General features: G+C 33.5%; 1 protein-coding gene across 4 annotated transcripts in view; it reads left to right on the top strand.

The window, feature by feature from the left end:
• The window catches only part of LOC115211848, a 279433-nt gene that overhangs the window by 163324 nt on the left and 101364 nt on the right, over positions 1-14745 (top strand). For all 4 annotated transcript variants that reach the window (XM_036503398.1, XM_029780571.2, XM_029780579.2 and 1 more), the window contains exon 12: positions 1976-2149. In XM_036503398.1, coding sequence (XP_036359291.1) covers positions 1976-2149 — 174 coding nt within the window. The remainder of the gene's footprint in view (positions 1-1975; positions 2150-14745) is intronic.

The following is a 14745-nucleotide window of genomic DNA, read 5'->3' as shown; positions in this document are numbered from 1 at the left end:
AAGACCCCCTTCGGTCATGAATGACCATGGGTTTGCACCTAGAAAGTTTCTCTCCGAGGTACAAGTCCAGGCAAGGCTCTTTATAGAAGACCAACAGTCACCTATGTTTACCAGCCTCCTCTCTCCATGCTACGTATGTTATCCAAAGGAAAAGCAAAGGCTGATAGAGTTTGGCACCAGTGACATTGTAGCTCATTTCTACAGCTGAGAACACAACACACAGCCCTGTATGGGAATTGAACTCACTACCTCATGATTGTGAGCCCAATGCTGTTTTGTTATTGAATCACTACTATAACTGAAAGGGAAGACAAAATACTTAGGTAAGACCTGTCCACTACAACTATCTAGATATTTGTTCTGGGATATCTTTCTTGCATATGATTTCCTGAATTGTTGGTGGTGTACTGACATTCTTCTTCTGAGTGTCATACCAGTTTGTATGTTGTAATGTTCTGGCAACCTTTACATCATATAATGTAGATTAGGTTGTTCAAATTACAGCAGAGGTAGAACTTTGTTTGAAGTAGAATTTGGACTCCTCTTTAGAAATCAATATTTCTTTATGCTTTATTTCCTGATTTTAATTGCTGCAGTACACATGAACTTACCGCAGAGAATTATGAATAGCAGTAGGGTAAATCAATTATGTTTTGCACATACTTTTATTAACTATTTCATTCAATATTGATTGTTTCTTGAAAAGAATTTATAAATTTATGTATTTGCTTTACATTTTCCATTTAAATTTTGAACTGTGGTGATTGAGAGAACATTTTACATACATACAAACATACGTATACACACACACACACACACATACACACACACACACACACATACAGCATGCATACATATATATGTGTATGTCTGTGTGTGTATATATATGTGTGTGTGTGTAACATGTGCATATATATAAATATATATATATATACACATACATATACACACACACACATTAATGTTTGTTTTATGGCAAATGACTTCAAAGTTTTAGCTTGCTTCCCATCATCAGATTGTGATTGATTTCAGTTCTTTCTGGTTATATTGTTTTTGACCAATTGTTTTTATTTGGAGAGTTGGAGTTTGATTATGATAATTAAATGTGGTGTATGTAAATAGAAGAAACACCTATGTAAGAAGGTTGGGAGGAAAGTATGTGTCTGTAGGTTGCGGGTTGATAGAAAGTATGATAAAATGATATATTTTGCTTTCATGTGGGTATTTTGTTATTGTTTAGGATTTAGATAGACATGGAATTAAAGTGTAAAGAGATGAGGAGTCATATTTACTTCATGATATGTTTTGTATATGTTTAGTTTTTTGGTATTTTAGGGTTCACGAAAGGATGTTTGTTGATAAATCATTTGGTCACTTAGCATGGGTCAAACTGTGACTGAATTTGGTATTGGTGTTATTAGCTTTGATAAATAAATATATATATATATATGTGTATATATATATATATATCATGATAATAATAATAATAGGGAATATAATTCCAGACTTACAGGGAAAAATTCAATTTACCTATTCTAACTCAAATTTCACAATATATATCTATATAATTTAAAGAAAAACCTCTATTAAGCAATTCAATAGTGAAAGACGTTATTCACATCATATGGAAAAATAAATATACTATAAAAACCTTATTCTAAAAATCAATAAAGTACATAAACAATAAATAATAAATACTACTATTTACTATTTATTGTTTATGTACTTTATTGGTTTTTAAAATAAGGTTTTTATAGTATATTTATTTTTCTATATGGTGTGAATAATGTCTTTCCCTATTGAAGAATTGCTTAATAGAGGTTTTTCTCTAAATTATATACATACATATATATATACACACACAATATGCATTTTAACTTATTTTATATATATACATACACATATGTAGATGATACATGTACATGCATGTATGAATATTGATAACTGAAACTTTCTTTTACAAATCTTTCTTCAGGTGCTCAGTACTTTAGGAATTGCACTTGCCTGCTCTTCACTTAAAAAGAAATGGGATATCAGACAAACAATTGGTTGGATACTTACTTCACTGCCCATCTTCATAATTTCTCTTTACATAATTCACAAACTTATTGTTGAATTCAGCAAGAAAGATAATTTACAAAAATCAGAGGTAAGTGGATTTTTTCCTTAAGTTTTTGCATAGCTATTACTAAAAACTACAAAAAGGAAAACGATTTCAACTTATTTACATACAACCTGCTATACTTCATCTCAATAAAATATGGAAAAATACATTTATGGAAGGTTATATTTATTTCTTTGAAATTTTTTATAAATTAGTTTGATAACTGTTACATGTTTTAGATATACCGAATTATATAGAAAAATGATAATCTACTTTAAATTCTTTGTTCAACTTCATGATATGTTTGAATTATACACCTCAAATTATGTCATACTGATGATTTCTAAAAAGAATGAAACCATGCTGTATATGGCTACCTAAGACTAGAAATTTTAAAACTTTTGTAATAAGTAAACAGTCGAAATTAAATATATACATTCTATGCACCTTTTTTTATTTCTTAATATCAAATTCAAATTTCTGATCTTGCCAAATATTATGAAGAAATTATTATTTCTCTTAAACTAACTGTCCACAAGGAACTCCACATTTTTATATTCCGTTTTTCAAGCCATCTAATAAGATGCACTTTATTAAAGTTATTGCTGTTGTTATGTAACTTCAGGTCAACACTGATCGCAATCTAGCCATGACAATTCCATTTTTTTTACATTCATGACTATATGTCCAGTGCATACTTCCTTTTATTTTTAAGGTGGTTTGAAGGAGATTTAATTATTATTCCTACCAGAGAAATTGACCACAAAAAGGTTCCCTCATTGGCATATTTTCAGACAAAGGAAAAGTTGTGTTGTTCATTGCCTACAAGAGAAGCATTCAGCCAGTACATTGGTCCATGTCCTGGAGATCCAATGAAAGACACTTGACTATTTGCTGGGCTCCCTTCCTTAAAAAAAGACTCAAACTCAGTTTCTTCTTTGCTAAATTTGTCTTAGAGGAGCCAATGATCATGTATTTTCTAAACATATCAATGGAAATAGATGAAACAAAATAGTTCCAACTGTAAACCAAAACTGACACACAGACTTGATTATGAGAGACTGTCTCTTACTTACCTGAAGTGACTGATAAGGTTACAAAGTGAAAGAAAAGTTTGAAATCATAGTTTAAAATTATGAGACTCTTTACTGAAGAATAGAGAAGAGGATCAAGTGCTAATCTACTAGCTTACATAAGAATTACTAGCATTTCGTTGAGTAAGATGTGACTGCTTTTCTAGTAATTCGTTAAACCACATAATTTTCTTCATTGGTTTGATCATGTTATTTTCTTGTGTCTCTGGATAGTTCTAAAGAGTAAATTCCTAGCCTTCATTAAATAGAATTTATAAAAGAACATCTTACTGAAGATACTGAAAGTAAAGCATTATCAATTTCTTGCTGAAACATTTCATTTAGGTACAATATAAATCAAGGCAATAGTTAAATGTTGTTTGTAAATCCATTATATTACTAATATATATAAAACATTTTGCTATACAGCTATTTACAGCTTTTAAGCCAAACTTGAAAATGCCAATTTGTTCATAATATCTTTTTTCTATATATCAGAAAAATATTTCATAATGTTCCAATATTTATCAAATTTATTTTTGACTTGATTGGTCGCCTTTCAATCTTACTTCCTTTGGTAATTGATTCAAGTTTCTATAGATTTTAATGGAGGTGTCTTGTTAGTTAGTTTTCTCACTCTATTTCAATGGCTTATTGTTGATTGATGTAATCCAATATATCGCATTGTTGAGGCTAAATTTTCTCCTTATCTTTCTGTAGGAATATATCATATTTTTCTTTTTCATCAACTTAGGGTAATTGAAGTACTATAATTTTAGTCTTATACGGCAGACCTTTGAAAATTACAATCAATTTAGTTGTATTCCATTGTATATTTTCTATAAGAAATAACTCTTTGAAGTATAGTTATAATGTTGCTAATTTTGAGGAGTGATCCTACAGTAGTCTTCAAAAGTATTACAGATATTTTTATTAATTACTGAAAACGTTTTTTATTGCTTCCAAAATTATGTAATTTTGCTAGGCAGCAACAGTATAATTATTAATATGCAAGTCTCTATCAATGATCACAGCAAGATCTTTCTCTTCAGAGATATCCTTAATTTCATTAAAGTCTACAAATAAGAACTTATTTTTTCTACATTGAAAAGCCCCTTAACACTTTTACTATCATATGTCTGTTGGAAAACACTGTGTTTGTTTTAATTAATTTTAGAAAAAGAATTTAGTAAATCATCTGTCATTAAACTGGTATTTAGAACAAAAATAAACCTAAAATTCTGATGAAAGCTTTTTAACCCTTTAGTATTTAAACCGGCCATATCTGGCCAAAATAGCTAATCTGTTTTATGTTCAAACTGACCAGATCCAGGCTATCACACCTACCCTACAATGTTATTCTACATTAAGTAATTACACCATCAAGATCTTGAAGATATGAGATAATGCATGATTAATTCAAATCAATGGGAATCAATAGACATTATGTTTGATTGAATAATCTGAACCCTAAAGGGTTAATTTAGATCACTTTGAAATAAAAACTAGGTGTGGTCTCGGGAGAGTTAGTATCAATAGGGTTAAACAGAAATATCTGACACCATAGCACACATTTGCAAAGCACTTGAGCAGATGCCTGAATTTTTCATAAAACTAAAAGAAAAAAAAATGCCAAAATAACAAGTCCCTTAAACACAGAACCAATTTTAGCTAATTTTACTGAGAAGTATGATAAAGCACTGGAATGTTTTGAGGAGATCTAATTGTTAATGACAGGACACAGAAGGATATGTTTTGTTAGATAGTGGTCAATAGGTTCATACTTTTGTTTGTGTCAACTACAGAAAGTGTTGAACATAAGGGAAAAGACAAATTTACTTGGAGATCATGTCCTAAAATATAATTGCTTCTTTCTTTAAACACTTCTCCTTTCATGTGATACTCCTTTCTTCTATGTTGTATTTTAGCTGTGCTTATTCTTTTCTTTCTCAGTTTTTCTTTCTCTTTAATTTTTTTATTTATCTGTTAACTACAATCACATTTTCCTTTCATTGGAACTAATTTAAAGTTTAACTGTAGAGTGAATTAATTTTGAGTTCTATCTTTTTTTTTCTCTTCTTTCTTAACATGTAAGTTTCAGAACAGAACAAGAAAAATAAAACACAAATTAGAAAGTAAAAGCATTAAAAAAAACTCTTTTCTCTTTCATTTTGCTTATTTTTTTCTGCTTTATGTCACACTTACCTTTACTGCTGAGTCAACAATGAAAGCTGGTGCATGCTGGACGTTTTGATACATGTGCACACCATTTTCCATCTTTCAGACAAACCAAAGTCAAATACATTTTCTTTTTTAAGCCGTAATTTTCTTGAGATAAAGGAAATTGGAAAGAATATTTTACTACATATCTACCATACCATGCAGTCTCACTTTGTGGTTATACCATTCTAATGAAATCCCTATCATTATACAACATATTTTACTGAGTAATTTTACACAGTAAAACACATAATTTACTATATTAACCCTTTTCCTATCCAAAACATTTTCAAAAGTTTGTCTTAAACAGCCATCCTTGTTTTCAAATTTTTAGTAAGCCCTTGTTTCATATGTTTTGAGTAATATAAAGCTTTCCTTTCATAAATGCCAAGTTACCCTAGTGGTTAAAAAAATTGGGAATGTAAATCATATACGATGCATGGATACCAGGAAAATATGTCCTGTATATTACATGTGATAGTAGAGGCATGTGGCTTAGTGGTTAGAGTGTCAGCATCATGATCGTAAGATTGTAGTTTCGATTCCTGGACTGGGCAACATGTTGTGTTCTTGAGCAAAACACTTCATTCATGTTGCTCCAGTCCACTCAGCTGGCAAAAATGAGTAACGCTGTGATGGACTGGCATCCCATCCAGCTGGGGAACACATACGCCACTGAAACCGGGAAACTGGGCCCATGAACCTGGCTAGGCTTTAAAAGGGCGCGTTTATTTATTTTATTACATGTGATACACAGGACAGACAAAGGGTGAACTGATATTTACACTCCAATCTCCAATATTGGTTTCAAATTTTGGCATGAGGTCAGCAAGTTCAGGGGAGAGGGAAAGCTGATTAAATCAACTGAGTGCTCAGTTGGTACTTATTTTATTAACCTTGAAAGGATGAAAGCATCAGTCAACTTCAGTGGTATTTGAACTCAGAACATTAAGATGGACAAAATACCACTAAGCATTTTGCCTGTTATGCTAACAATTCTGTCTGCTCACTGCCTTCAAGGTCTCCAATATTTTGTAGTACTTGATTCTTGACTGTATAAAGCTGTATAAAGATTGTTTCATATTTTTTATTTATCACTTTACATTGTTTTCATGTCTGAAATCCTCAATGCTATTGTGATTTTAAAAATATCTTTAATATAGGCACAGGAGTGGCTGTGTGGTAAGTAGCTTGTTTACCAACCACATGGTTCTGGGTTCAGTCCCACTGCGTGGCACCTTGGGCAAGTGTCTTCTACTATAGCCTTGGGCCGACCAAAGCCTTGTGAGTGGATTTGGTAGACAGAAACTGAAAAAAGCCTGTCGTATATATGTGTGTGTGTGTGTGTTTATGTGTGTTTGTCCCCCCACTATCGCTTGACAATCAATGCTGGTGCGTTTGTGTCCCCATAACTTAGCGGTTCAGCAAAATAGACCGATAGAATAAGTACTAGGCTTACAAAGAATAAGGCAGTGCTCCAGCATAACCACAGTCAAATGACTGAAACAAGTAAAAGAATAAAAGAATATTAGTAGTACATGACAAAGAAAAACAATTGATTTTTTTATTGCAAACTTTAAAATCAAATCAAATTGGATACTTTAAATTAAATTGGATTTAACTCTTTAGCATTTAGACTGGTCATATCTGGCCCACATATGTTTTATGTTCAAACCAACTAGACTTGGCTTTTCAAACTGACCCTATGATGTCATTCTATAAACAAACAATCACATCATTGAAATCTTGAAGCTACAAGACAATGCATAGTTAATTCAATATAATGTAAATAAATAAGCATTATATTTGACTGAATAACCTGAATGCTACAGGGTTAAGCACAAATCTAAGATAGAAAAATATTAGGAATGGCTTATAGGTGTAGGCATCATTGTATGATTAAAAAGCTTGTTTTTTACAACCATGCGGTTTTAGGTTCAATCTCACTGCGCAATATCTTGAGCAAATGTCTTCTACTGTAGCTTGGGACCAACCAATGTTTTGTGAGTAAATTTGGTGGACAGAAACTATGTGGAAGCCCGTTGTGTATATAAATATGTATATGTGTAGTCTCTTTGTGTGTATATTTTTCCCATCCCCCACCACTTGACAGTCAATGTTGGTGTGTTTATGTCTCTGTAACTTAGTAATGTGGCAAAAGAGACCAATAGAATAAGTACCAGATATAAAATAAGAACTAAAAGCCTTCAAGCAGTGCCCCCAGTATGGCTGCAGTCCAATGACTGAAAGAAGTAAAAGCTAAAGAAATGTACATAATTTTTTTATTTTAGATTTATAAAGTGTCAACTTTAATTTAAAGCTTATAATGGAAAATCTTAACCTTTTCCCTTTGTTACATGAAACTAATATTTATTTGATTAAAATTCTTGGTTAAAAACTACACAAAAAGGAAACAATTAAATGATTTATGTTACAATTTGTAATATACAACTTTTGCCAAAGTGGCAAGCTGGCAGAAACGTTAACAGGCCGGGTAAAATGCTTAGCAGTATTTTGTCTGCCGCTATGCTCTGAGTTCAAATTCTGCCAAGATCAACTTTGTCTTTCATCCTTTCGGGGTCGATAAATTAAGTACCAGTTGTATACTGGAGTCGATGTAATCAACTTAATCCCTTTGTATGTCCTTGTTTGTCCCCTCTATGTTTAGCCCCTTGTGGGCAATAAAGAAATAAAAAACGTTAGCATGCCAGGCAAAATGCTTAGCAGTATTTCGTCTGCCTTTACGCTCTGAGCTCAAATTCCACCGAGGTTAACCTTGCCTTTTATCCTTTCGGAATCGATAAATTAAGTATCTGTTGCATACTGGGGTCGATCTAATCAACTGGCCCCTTCCCCCAAAATTTTGGGCCTTATGCCTAGAGTAGAAAAAAATATTTTTATTTGTCTATAAGGCAGAACTGGTAGAATCATTAGCACACCAGGCAAAATGATTAGCAGTATTTCATCTTGCTTTATGTTCTGAGTTCAAATGCAGCTGAGGTCGACTTTGCCTTTCATTCTTTTGGGGTCAATATTGTAAGTACCAGTTGAGCACTGGGGTTGATCTAATTGACTGACATCCTCCCCTGAACTTGCTAGCCTCGTGCCAAAATTTGAAACCAGTGTTTCATTTCACTTAAGGTAGTGAGCTGGCACAATCATAATCAGACCAGGCAAAGTGCTTAATGGATTTTCATCCATTTTTACATTCCGAATTCAATTTCTGCCATGGTCAAATTTGCCTGTAATACTTTCAGGGTCGATAAAATTAGTATCAGTTGAGCACTGGAGTTGATGTAATTTGATTTATGCTCTTCCCCAAAATTACTGGCCTTATGTCAAAATTTGAAACCAATATTTCTATTTACTTGTCATCCAGAGTGAAGGCATGTGGTTTAGTGATTAAGATCTTGCACTCATGATTGCAAGATCATGATTTCAATCCCTGGATTGGGTGATGCATTGTATTTTTGAGGAAAACACTTCATTTCACATTACTCCAGTTCACTTAGCTGTAAATGAGTAACCCAGCAATGGACTGGTGTACCATTTAGGGGAAATATGATTTTGGTCACTTATACACCATGGAAACTGGATAACCAGGCTTAAGAATCCTAATATTCAAGACTGTAATGTGCATAGGGACATACTTTTATTGAGAATTTGTATGTGAGAAATGCAGTGTAAACATGTGCATGTGTGAAATGCAATTGGTTTAGAATTCACTCTGTTTTTGATAAATTTAGTGGATTTAAGCTATCGATGGCATTTGCAGCAGCTGAATGGAGGCATTGTATGACAGTTTTATTTTTTCAATATTTGTTGTAGAGAGTTGACATTCCAGGTCAAATTTGAAGATAAAAAATGTTGAAATACCCCCATCTGTATATATATATATATATATATATAATATATATATATATATATATATATACTCTTCTGTTAATTTGCTATCTATTAATGGTAATTTTGAGGGCTAAGGTTGAGATGAGGGTTAAGGTTTGGGCTAGGCTGAAGGTTGGAGAAGGAATTAATTTTATGTTTGAGTTCCATACTTTAATTCTTGAAGTAGACATCTGAAGTGGTGCATGTTTTGTAACTAGTATTTATTTACATTTGTATATCAGCTAACATCAAGTATCGCCTATTAATATATAATATATTTATGTGCGTACACGCGTGTGTGTATGAATATACATATACTAACTTGTATATACTTGTATAAGAAACCTTAAAAGTAGACAACTGTTGGTAAGTTGAAAATTTTGTTGCTTTATCAGTAAGTGGCCTGTGCTACAAGAGAAGGAAATAAATATAGTACTATTGATGATAGAGATGTTGAGACATACATGTCATAAAGATTTGTGTGTGTGTGTATATATGCTTTTGTGTGTATGTATGTAAGTATGTGTGTGCGTGTGTGTGTGTGTGTTTGTGTATACAGGAGTAAATATATATTTAAGAAATACAATTAAAATAGAAAAACCGAATAACAGTAGATCTAATAGACAATATAAAAATACAAGTTCTAGAATATAAGTCTAAGATGTAAGTCTAATAATAATAATAATATAACTCAAATCTTTGAGAGGTAAGACACATCCACCATATAACAGAAAACAAAAATAAAATCTAGCCCAGTCGCGTGATACATGATGGATATTTAATACTATACTTTGCAGATAATATATATGTATATATATAATGGATGGATGTATCATTCTGTATATCTTACTTAATGTGGCTTTCTGCAGTATATCCATGTTAATTAAATTATACAGAATGCTATTCTGAACTAATATAGAGGCATTTGTCTTAGTGATTAGAGCATGACCATAAGATAATGGCTTTGATTCGTGGACCAAGGTGCATTGTGCTGTTGAGCAAAACATTTCATTTCATATTTCTCTAGTCCACTCAGCTGGCAAAAATGAGTAATCTTGCGATGGACTAGCATTACATCTATGATAGAGGAAATATATACACCACAGAATCTGGAAAACCAGACTATAAACCTATGGCTCAGGAAGGACCAATGATCATATGCTATGTTCTGAACTAATATTGATTCCATCATGAAACAAATATGTGTGTGTGTGTGTGTGTGTGTGTGTGTGTGTGTGTGTGTGTGAAAATACATTCATTGCTGGATTTTGAATTTATCTCACAGAAAAATGTTTTTTCTCTATAGAATAAGTGTAAAAATACACAAGCTCCAAGTGACATCTGTCTCCTGTGTTTTCACACAAAATACAAATAGAGAAATTTTCTTTTTCACAGAGACAAGATCCCACAGCAAAAGCATGTCACATTCTATTGTGCATGACCATGTTAAAAATAAGCATAAACATCATTATATTGATCGTTGTTCCTTCGTGTGCTTGTACTAAATATGTGTGTGTGTGTGTGTGTGTGTATATGTATACATATCTCTATACTATCATCAACTAGAACATTATATATATATATATATGTCTTCGTCTTTTGTTTTTTTCGTAAACTCTCCCTATATATATATATATATATATATATATATATCATAGTTGCAGGAGTGGGTATGTGGTAAGTAAACTTGCTTACCAACCATACGATTCCGGGTTCAGTTCCACTGTGTGGCATTTTGGGCAAGTGTCTTTTACTATAGCCTCAGGCCAACCAAAGCCTTGTGGATGGATTTGGTAGATGGAAACTGAAAGAAACCTGTTGTGTGTGTGTGTGTGTGCGTTTATGTGTCTGGGTCTGTCCCCCCATTAATGCTGGACAACCAATACTGGTTTGTTTATGTTCCTGTGACTTAACCATTTGTCACAAGAGACTATTAGAAGAGACTAGGCTTGCAAAGAATAAGTCCTGGGGTTGATTTGTTCAACTAAAGGTGATGCTCCAGCATGGCTGCAGTCAAATAACTGAAGCAAATAAAAGAATATATACATATGTATATATATATTATATGTATATATATATATATATATATATATATATTATATATATATATATATATTATATATGTATGTATATATATGTATGTATGTATGTATGTATATATATGTATGTATGTATGTATATATATATATGTATGTATATATATATGTTTATATGTATGTATGTATGTATATATATATATATGTTTATATGTATGTATGTATGTATATATATATATATATGTTTATATGTATGTATGTATATATATATATATATAGTTTATATATATATATATATAATATATATATATATATATATATATATATATATATATATATGTATGTATATATATATGTTTATATATATGTATATGTGTGTGTGTGTATACATATAGATAGATAGATAGATAGATACATATCATCATCGTCGTCATCATTTAACATCTGCTTTCCTTGCTGGCATGAATTGGACAGTTTGACTGAGGACTGGCAAGCCAGAAGGCTGCACCTGGCTCCAATCTGATCTGAGAAAGTTTCTACAGCTGGCCGCCCTTCCTAACACCAACCACAGTATATCTCCAAAGATCTTGGTCACTTGTTATCAACTCCAAGAGGCCCAACGTTTGAAGATTGTGCTTCACCACTTCATCCCAGGTCTTCTGGGCCTACCACTTCCACAGATTCCCAATACCGCTAGGGTGTGACACTTTTTACACAGCTGTTTTCCCAGTTAATCTTCCTTTGATATTGCTGCACCTCTTATGTGTCCATAGCTTACACTGGATACATCTTATGGAGTTTCTACATATGTCCTTTCTACAGATTGAGCAGAGCCATCTACCTGAAGGGATTTGTGATTTGACAGCCTTCCAACTTACTAAGACTTTGGCTTTTACTAGGTTAACCCTAAGGCCCTTTGATTCTAGAGCTTGCATCCACACCTGAAACTTCTCCTCTAGTTCTGAAAGTGATTCAGCTATTAGAGCAATGTCATCAGCATAGTATCCTGTCTTGAATTCCTGTTATTACCTGGAGGACTATGATGAATAAAAGGGTCTGAGGATACATCCTTGGTGGACCCCTATCTCTACTCGGAATTCTTCACTATACTTGTTGCCAACCCTCACCTTACTGACAGCATCCCTGTACATAGCTTGTACAGCTCTCACTAACCACTCATCTATCCCTAGTTTCTGCATTGACCACCATATAAGAGATCAGGGGACCCTGTCAAAGACTTTCTCCATGTCAACAAAAGCCAGATACAGAGGTTTATCTTTGGCTATGTATTTCTCCTGCCGTTGCCTTACCAGAAATATAGCATCAATGGTGCTGGCACAAACCCAAACTGCATCTCGTCTAAACTGACTCTCTTCCTAATTAGTTGGGCTATGACTCTCTCCATGACTTTCATTACCTGACCCAACAACTTGATTCAGCTATTAGAGCAATGTCATCAGCATAGAGGAGCTCCCATGAGTATCCTGTCTTGAATTCCTCTGTTATTACCTGAAGGACTATGATGAATATTATTCGTATCTAATGCATCACCTTTACCTTTGTAGCAGTTGACTATGGTGCTGCTGCACCAGTCACTGGGTATGACTCCTTCATGTATCACCTGATTGACTATATGGGTGACCAGACTATAGCCAACTCTGCCAGATATTTAAGCATCTCTGCAGTGATTCCTGATGGGCCGGGGGGTGGGGGGCTTTCCCTGTCTTCATACTCTTAATTGCTTTATCTACCAAGGTACTGTCACTTCGGATAGCTGGTCCCTCTGTTGGATTGATATTTGGCAGAATCTCTTTCTCCCATTCATTCTCTTCATTTAGCAACCTTTCATAGTTGCATCTCCAAATCTCTCTCTTTACAAACTCATTAAATGCTAGTGAGCCATCATTCATGCAGACATATTTCTCTCCTTTGACACCACGATTCTCTCTCATACACTGTTTTGTAACATGAAACACTTCAAGTCTTTGGTCCTCACAATGCAGAACATTGGCAAATATTTTCTTATCTGTTACCCTTCCCTTCTGTCAATCTGATACAACTCCCTGCTACTACCATTCTTCCAGTCCTTCCATGCCTGTTTCTTTTCCCTAATGACCCTGTCAACTACATTGTTCCACCACAACATTACCTTGGGTCAAGAGGGGGCTTTACATCATCCACAGATTTGGTCAGTAGCTCACAACAGGTTGTCCTGTAGGAACCTCTAGTTGTGTTCCAAATCATGTGATGCTAAATCCTCCTCTATTTCGTCAAAATCTTCAAGTAATACGTCTCTAAATCTCTGTCCATTTGCAGGATCTTTAAGCTTCCAAACCCTTATATTTTTCATGCTGGTCATCTTCTGAACACCCATTTAGCCCTGATCCTGATATTGCTAACTACTAATCTATGTTGTGGGATGCATTCTTCTCCTGGGAAGGTTTTGACATTTATATGTAGCCATCTTTCCTGTTTCCTGATGAGGATGTAATCAATTTGATTAGTGTGTCCACCAGATCAGTAGGTGAACACATACACACACACACACACACACACACACACACACACACACACACACACACACACACACACACACACATATACACACACACACACACACACACACACACACACACATATATAAAGATGTATATATCAGGCTGAGTAAAAAGTAAGCAACATTTTGAAACATGAAATTCATCAATATATTTCAATAATGTGGAAATTTTATTCATTAAAGTACCATTACAATCAACACAGTTTTGCCAACAAGTTTCAAGTTTGTTTATTCCAGTAAAATAAAAATCTCGAGTTCTGGAGCTCATAGACCCTTTGAACACACTTTCAGCATCTGTTTGATTTTTGAACTCTTTTTCTCGCAGGAAACCATCAAGGTGCCTAAAAAGTGGTAGTCAGTAGGAGAAATGTCTGCTAGCTGGGGAAGAACTTCGTAGCCCAGTTCCCTCAATTCCTGGAGCATCATTAGTAAAATATGTGGTTGAGCATTGTTTGTGTGTGTGTGTGTGTGTGTGCAAATTAAATGAAATTAAGTTAGTTATAGGATTCAATAGAATCTAGGCACATCAACATGTAGGAAGCCAATAACATAGGGTTCTCAGTAAGGAAAACAACAGTAAAGTTATCAAGTTTGGTAGGCTACTGTAGATATGTAAGTACCAAATCTGATATAAACTGTAGATCCAACTCTGTGGTTGGTTCTAGGTGTGGCATATGAATAAAAAGAGAGCACAAATATGGCTTAAAATTTACAACAGCTGTTTTTGTAGAATTTTATTGATTCATTCATAGATTACATCATAACATTCAGGTAAAATTTAAAGCCGAAAAGATATCAAATAAGTGAGATAATACATTGATGGTGATGAATCCAATTACCATTGCTCACAACTTTAAATATTACCTTTAA

This window comes from Octopus sinensis, linkage group LG1 (assembly GCF_006345805.1).
Source record: "Octopus sinensis linkage group LG1, ASM634580v1, whole genome shotgun sequence".
NCBI lineage: Eukaryota > Metazoa > Mollusca > Cephalopoda > Octopoda > Octopodidae > Octopus > Octopus sinensis.
The sequence above is the reverse complement of the archived record's forward strand: the minus strand, read 5'-3'. Positions and strand labels throughout refer to the sequence as shown.